Source organism: Nicotiana tabacum, chromosome 4, assembly GCF_000715075.1.
Source record: "Nicotiana tabacum cultivar K326 chromosome 4, ASM71507v2, whole genome shotgun sequence".
In the NCBI taxonomy this organism is placed as follows: domain Eukaryota; kingdom Viridiplantae; phylum Streptophyta; class Magnoliopsida; order Solanales; family Solanaceae; genus Nicotiana; species Nicotiana tabacum.
This window is the reverse complement of record NC_134083.1, coordinates 62,567,581-62,575,593: the sequence shown is the minus strand read 5'-3', so window position 1 is coordinate 62,575,593 and position 8,013 is coordinate 62,567,581. Positions and strand designations below refer to the sequence as shown.

Below are 8,013 nucleotides of genomic sequence, written 5' to 3'. Positions count from 1 at the left end.
CCTCATTCTTTTTCAAATATAGACTATTACTAAGAAAAATATATCATATAAACCGGAACAGAGGGAGCATGTGGTTTCTTCTAATCTATCACAATTATTAGTGCTCTAATACTTGTACGAGAGAGAAGACACTTTAGAATAAAATAGTCAATGTATGCCGAAGAAAACTGAGACCACTTAATAAAAACAAAAAGATAGAAGATGAGATCTATCAAACAAAAGAGACTTCCCCAGAAATTTAATACATTATGATTAGGTCCTTATAAATTCGATTGCCATTAGTCGTCATGGACCATATTGTTACTTGGTGGGTGATCAACTTCAATATTTTCTACTACAATTTAATGAATAGTACTATTCATCTTTAATTTGCTGTAGTGTGGGGACTCTCTCCGTATATATATTCTCTTTCTGTGTTTACATGTTTGACCCACGAATTGAATACAGTTGTCCATTGTTTTCGTGTTTAAGTTTCTAAGCTTCCCGAATCAACGACGATAGATTCCTTTGATGCTTTATATCTAGCTACTTGTAGCTTGTCTATTTTCGTGAGGTAAGGACCAAATCTTTTTGTACAATTTGAATTTGAATTCTCTGGAATTTGTTTCTTTACCTATAGTTTTTAATGCAGTTTGACAAATTTGTTATAGGGTATTGATAGAGGCGTATAATAATATCTGTCACTGTTTCTTTATTAATTTTTCTGGAACTGGAAAAAATCTTGTAATATTAATTGTAACAGGTTGTTTTTGTTGTCAGCTGTTGATACCGTTGATCTGTATTATATTCTGTTAATCCTTCTTCATTAATATGATATTAATAAGAACTTTGACGTTATCCTACACGTACTAAACTAGCTTTGTCAAGAACCTCCGCAGTCTCATCTTCAAACAAATTGCCAATTAATTAGTTTTCTTGCCAAAAATGAAATACAATACAATACAATAAAATAAAAGCTTCGTGGGAGTATTAACCTTGGTGCAGTCTCTTTCTGTTTTTTTTTTTAAATGTAATATTTTCTCATTAATCCTTCTTTATCGTCATTCTTTAGACTAGCGAAATTTTATTTAATATTTAAGTGTTTAGATGGCATGATTCATATAGGCAAGTCGCAATTGGAAGTGATGGTTCGTCTTATCTGTGTGCGTCTTATCTGTGTGTTTGACATTAGTTAATAGTTTCAAAGTTGGATTAATTATCTTTTGCCTCTACCTTGTAGTAATCTTTCAGAAAAAGTGGCGTCTTGTTCCTTTAATACCAATTGTTCAAAATCTTGATGCTGACATTGAAGGAATTTTTTCCAACTCCATCCTTAATCGGAGTACATACTATCTAAGTTGGTCCGACCCACCATGCCTGGCCCTTTATCTTACCTTAAGGCAGATTAGGTGCCGCACCCGTGTCGACACGATACTAGTATGGATATGGGTATGAGATCTGTACCAGATCTAGTCAAACAATTTTGGGTACTTTGACCACGACAGACGAAAAAATTCGAGACCAGATACAATTTGATTTTCGAAATCGAAACAAAAACTAGGGTAATTTTGAAGAAAATAGCATACTTATCTAGGAAATCAATTCTTTACTTATCTACAACTTGAGAATAAAAAAGAAATCAACACTTTACAAATTATACATAAATATTGCATAAAATTTCTCATAATTTAGAGATATTTCTATATTCTTATTCTTTTGAATTATTTTTAGTCGGATCTCCACACTCGTATCCGTACTAGGATCCGTATCTCAAATCTTACCTTACTATATACGTTGTTTCACTCATTAGCAGGCAAATAGTTGTAGTCAACCCCGTTCTCCAGCGAATCGAGGACAAATATTCAAGTTGTACCTGCTAGAGTTCACCAACTTTTATATTTAAAGAACACAAGTTAATAATATATATATCATTAAATTATAATTTAATTTGATATAACAAATTATTATTCTATTTTTCCGACTACCATATAAAGCAGTATTAGAAAAATTTATTAATTGCGAGTTAACTCAACCTGATAGTGTAATAAACTTATACACCGCAATTGCACAAATTAAAGTTGAACTACTATTCATGTTTCTTGTCTCATATGGTTTTTAATTTTTTATGTTTGGTTGAACGGAATATTGTTAACTTCATTCATAGATGGCAGCTGTTTATAACAAATATGATGTGACCGATGTCTGCTTCCAAGAACATTGCATGACTAATTAATGCCTATTTATACTGCTTTCTTTCTGTGGCTTGCAGTCTCGTGTTTTTCTCAAACATTGGTCGTTCCAACTGCTAAATTCTGCTCTTGGCTAGTATCCCATCTGAAAAGAAAAACTCAGATCTTTTATTTTGGGTGCTTCAGTTTCGATCTTCAATTAATCCAAGTACTGTAGCCGCTTAGAGAAATTCAAGTCCGATAGTGGATTGCATTGTCTGCATTTAAACAACAGAGCAAATAGAAGGTAAGATAGATCTCCTTGGCTTCTTCCTGTGGCTATGTTTGTTTACTTCTTTGGTACAATATAAATATATTCTTCTTGTTAAACCATTGCATGGCCAGTATTTCTGCATTTGCTATAGATCGATCCTGCACTAGCTCAAAAGTGAATTCTCTTTTGTTTCTAATTTGTTTTATTATTTGTACTATTTTTTAATCTTTTTATTATGTCTGCAAAGTGCAAAGGAAGAGGACCAAATTCTAGAGAGGTCAGTGGTCACCAGAGACTATTGCTTAAAGAGAACTTGAATGAGTCTTAGCTTCTTTTTTCTTTTTCTTTTATGGAATACATATTTTGCAAATGTTAATTACTCAGGACAAGTACATATAATACTATAAGTATAGTGCATGATCCATGTTCCTGCTTTAACAAACAGGCATATGATACTTCTTGGGTTTGTCCAAAAATATGCATCCTGAAGTTTCTTTCCTCTTTATCATTGAGCAAAAAAATATTTTAAAAAATTTAAGTTATATACATATAGTGTAATGAACTTTTGGCATGTTATAAGTTGTAACACATCACTTACATATTACCAATCAATACTACTATTAAATATAATTACTTATAATTATCTTTCTTTTTAATTGTGTAAATAATTTTTACACTGTCAATATATGGAACTTCAATTAAAAATTAATGTGTTTATGTACCTAATAATTATATTTTATTTACAGGTCCTTTAAATAAGCATGGAAACCAGTGAACAAATCCATACTGAGAAGGAAGCTTGTGCTGAAGGACTTCCATCACTCATCAGATTCATAAGTTCTGAAATGGATCACGACTTTGATAGTATAGTGAATGACCATATTAAAAATCAGACTGCGCCTGCACCTGAATCTTACTCTCCAAGCTCATCAATTATGGTAATCTTTTTTCTTTTCTTAATAATAATGTCAGAAAGTTAAATAAATGCTGTATTCTTCAGTTGTATTGATTTTATTGGCGACTTATAGATTGAATGGCTCTGCACCTTTGGCTGGTATAAGATATGTAGCAGTGGCGAGCCACATGCATTTAAGGGGTGTCAATCGACACCCCTTTGTCGAAAAATTACACTGCGTAGTTAGGTAATTTTTTATAAAATATGTATATATACTATGTATTGATAACTCTTTACTTCTTGATGAGTTTATTTCTTTATATTTTGACCCCTTGATGAAAATTCTGGCTCCGCCACTGATATGTAGTACTATTAGCTTGAGCTTAGTCTTATGTTGTTCAAGTTAAATAGAAACTGACTTTTCAGAACTATAATCACAAAACTACTTTTCAGATTCTTTTCTTTTTCTCAGCTCTAAACTTTTCTTATACTATCTTTGAGTTACAACTACTTTTACAAATTTGTGCCCAAGATAAGCAGATCCCTGTACCTGATTGAATAATGATAATCTAACTAAATATTTGAAACCAAAAAATAGATTGAAATACTTTCTAGGGGCATGAATTTTAAATTTAATTAAGTGATTCAATGGAATATTTTGAAGGGTAGCCTTAGAGCAACGGTAAAGTTGTCTCCACGTGACATATAGGTCACGAGTTCGAATCGTGGAATCAACAACTGATGCTTGTATCAGTGTAGGCTACCTACATCACACCCCTTGGGATGCGACCCTTCCCCTAATCCTAACCCTGCACGAACGCGGGATGCTTTGTGCACTGAACTGCCCATTCATTCGAATATTTCTGACTGCTATTAATATACTTCTGGATAAAGGTTACTATTATGCTACATCTACGATCTTGTAACTTTCAACATCTTCCTATGTTTGTAATTGATCATTGAACAAAGTAGGAAGTATCATTGGATGAAATTTGAGTTAGATTTGACTTTATTACCACCTTGATCTGTAACACTAAATATTTTCCTATGATCTTTCTAGGTATCTGAATTTGCTGCTGAGCGAGAAATTGACAGAATTCGTGCAGTTTCCATTAGCATGCCGCCCTCTCCGAAAAAAGTTGTCTTCACTGATGACACTAAAGACACTCCTGATTCTGCTTTTAGATCAAAAGATGCTGGCAGCAACGGAAATAAGAAAACAAGGTTTTATTCTCAGCCTATGCCAACAGGTACGACTGCAGCTTCTGGAGCTCCTGCAAGCGGCGAACTTCCTAGGAATCCCAGGATTAGCAAGCTAAAGGATAAAAGATATGACAGTTTCAAAACATTTTCTGGTAGGCTTGAGAGACAATTATCAAATTTGCGCGGAAATAAGAACCAGGAAACAGAACAAGAGTCCATCTCTCAACCCAGTGCTGAAATGGAAATTAATATTCCTGTCGACCGATATTTTGATGCCTTGGAGGGACCAGAACTTGACAAGCTAAGGGTATGCTTTTCCTGCTTTTATCCATTAATTTTGGTTATCTGGCTGGAGTTTCATTGTTTAGGGTTAAAAGATTGTCTTTTTGATTTATTACCATCTGATCATCTAAGTATTATAAAGTTCACAGTGCTTTTCTCAGGCTGCAATCTAGTGTAAAGGGTATTCACCTGCTCCAATTAATTCTCCACTCTATTTCTGGAATCAATTTACTTGGTTAAGTCTAATCTGCATGTTTATTAGAGGACACCAATTGATTTTCTTTGTTGTGACTACTTATTTTGTTGTATGTTTGTTTATCTAAAATAAGAGCAAATAGTTAAGAGTAAGCCTCAAGGGTGTTAATGCAAAGAAGTTACATGCCTCATTTGGAATTGATTTCACATTGTGAACCTTGTTTCCTGCTAATTCTTTTCATTTCTATCTTTATCTGTCAACACAATTATGGTGAATCAAGATTGTGAGCTGGTATTGCATCTTTTTTTCCTCTACAGGCTTCTGAGGAAAGTGTTCTTCCAGAGGACAAGACATGGCCATTTCTACTTCGTTACCCTATTTCTTCGTTTGGTATCATTCTTGGTGTTAGTAGCCAAGCTATAATGTGGAAAGCCTTGGCCACTTCTTCCTCGACCAAATTCCTCCACATAAGTTTGGACGTAAACCTTGTTCTCTGGTACATCTCTGTTGCCCTGATGGCAATTGTCTCTTTCACTTATGCCTTGAAAATCATTTTATACTTTGAAGCAGTTCGTCGAGAGTACTACCACCCGATACGTGTTAACTTCTTCTTTGCTCCATGGATAGCGCTTCTATTCTTAGCGCTTGGACTTCCACCCTCAGTTTATCAAAACCTTCCCGAAGCTTTGTGGTATGTCCTTATGACGCCATTCTTATGCTTAGAGCTCAAGATCTACGGGCAATGGATGTCCGGAGGTCAAAGAAGGCTCTCGAAAGTGGCCAATCCATCAAATCATCTCTCAGTGGTGGGAAACTTTGTTGGTTCCTTGCTTGGTGCAACCATGGGACTAAAAGAAGGGGCAATTTTCTTTTTTGCTGTTGGATTGGCTCATTACACTGTTCTGTTTGTAACTCTGTACCAAAGACTTCCAACAAATGAGACATTGCCAAAGGATCTTCATCCCGTGTTCTTTCTATTTGTTGCTGCTCCAAGTGTTGCTTCTATGGCATGGGCAAATATCCAAGGGTCCTTTGATTTTGGAGCTCGGATTGCATATTTCATTGCCTTGTTCCTTTATTTCTCACTGGTAAGTCAAACAAGATAGTCAAGTGTCTTTCAACATTTTCAAATTGCTTCAACCTTTGATGTTTTGGTAGCATGCTTATCTATTTCTTTCTTTGTTTTTTCTTATTCCTTGACAGGCTGTTCGCATTAATTTCTTCCGAGGATTCAGGTATGCTAATGTTACCTATGTGTCCGTATATCTTATACCTCATGATCGTTGGAGTTGTTCTTAAAACTTGTCCAATATGTAATTGTAGGTTTTCATTGGCTTGGTGGGCCTACACTTTTCCAATGACCGGAGCTGCTATTGCCACAATCAGATACTCAAATGTGGTTAACACCGTTGTGACCAAAATCCTGGTTGTCATACTTTGCACTCTTTCTACACTCACAGTAACAGCACTGCTTGTGACAACCATCATTCATGCCTTTGTTCTGAGAGACCTCTTTCCAAATGACATCTCTATTGCAATTAGCGAGAGAAGGCCTAAAACACATCGAAGATGGTATCATCATAGGCGAGCTGGCAGCACAGATATTGATCAATTCCTTAAATATGCAGATTCTGCTGAAGCCAAAGATATCGAAGCAGCTCTTAGTAGCCCAGAGTTGACCACCTCTGCTCCAAAAGAAGTTAGTCAAGATTGATTCATTCAGTTCGATGATCCTGAATTATTGTTTGCATGTATCATTTGTAAACCTTTAATGTTTTATCAAGTGAGGAGCACCAAAATTTTGGTAATCCTGTGAACTTGATATAGGAGAAGGCACAAAGGGTCTTGTAAAAAGAAGTGATCAAGGTAAAAGCACTATGAGAAATACAAGGGGACGAGTGTTTTTCTAAGTTTGGAAAGTGTTCCTTTCTGTATATAGTGTGGGAGATGTGTATTTCTATTAATAAAAGGGTCCTTTGTATCTTTTTCACTGCTGAGCAGCTCTTACGATGTTGCAGTATCCACAATTTTATTATTCAGTTTACTGGTGCAAATTTCATAAATATGGTCATTTGGTGCAAAATCAACTTGTAACCTAACTAGTAGGGCAGAATATTAATGTCTCTTATGCACCAAATTTCATAAATATGATCTAGAATATAGAGATGTAGGTAATATAAAAAATTATTAAAGGTAAGATGATGCTTCAAGGCGAGTTATAATGTCTCTTTACTTAAGGTTATTTACTGTATGTAAATAGAGTTATGAATATGCTTCGCACAGAGTCAGCCGCTCAAGTGTTCACCTAAGAGAACAAAGTGTCTAACCTATGAAATTAGATACAAGCATTCACCTAGGAGAACAAAGTGTCTTAAGTATCTAAGCTGTGGAATCAGATTACCAAACCAACTAAAGAGATGTGAAAACCATACATATACACAATGCATATGCACATGTCCCCATTTATAAACTAGTCTAAAAAGCTATACCAAAAATAATGTGGGACAAAGTTCAGTCTTTTCAGCATTTGCACTTTCACTTGCACATGAAAAATCCCCTTATTTGAAAGGGCAGTAGGATAATCATGTCTGCTGAGAAGCAAGTAGCTAGCAGGACAACTCACTTGAAAATGTTTGCAGCATGAATTCATTTGTTTGTCCTATGTAATACCATCAAATAAAGGACCTTAGGCTGGCTGAAAATGTTATTGATATGAAGCACTCGACAAGGTTTTGGTCCTCAAAACTGTTCGTTCCTTGTGTTTCTAAGCTGCTGAGGAAAGTAGTTGATTGATAGAAAAATAATTCTTTCTCTATAAATGAGTAACTTGGTAATTTTCATCTACTAACCTGTCTACGAGTTAAAAACTACTCTGATAAACTTTCTTCTCAGCCAATATATAGGTTAAAGATGTCAGTGTTGGCATACAAACATGTTGGTAATAGTACGTGTACTGTCGTGACAAGTAAATCAACTAATGGTGACTAAACTTACGTGGTGTTGGTGATAATAGTAG

General features: G+C 35.0%; 1 protein-coding gene across 2 annotated transcripts; it reads left to right on the top strand.

The window, feature by feature from the left end:
• The first annotated feature begins 424 nt into the window (after positions 1 to 424).
• Positions 425 to 6,991, top strand: LOC107814514 (S-type anion channel SLAH2). Of its 2 annotated transcripts, none has more exons than XM_016639944.2 (7): positions 425 to 553; positions 2,249 to 2,454; positions 3,168 to 3,359; positions 4,377 to 4,826; positions 5,315 to 6,085; positions 6,201 to 6,232; positions 6,321 to 6,991. In XM_016639944.2, exons 3-7 carry the CDS (start codon positions 3,183 to 3,185, stop codon positions 6,709 to 6,711), a joined length of 1,821 nt encoding a protein of 606 aa, XP_016495430.1. In that variant the 5' UTR covers positions 425 to 553; positions 2,249 to 2,454; positions 3,168 to 3,182; the 3' UTR covers positions 6,712 to 6,991. The 2 variants fall into 2 exon arrangements, with proteins under 2 accessions (XP_016495430.1, XP_016495431.1); XM_016639945.2 differs by having other exon boundaries at positions 435 to 553; positions 2,355 to 2,454.
• Positions 6,992 to 8,013: the final 1,022 nt, after the last annotated feature.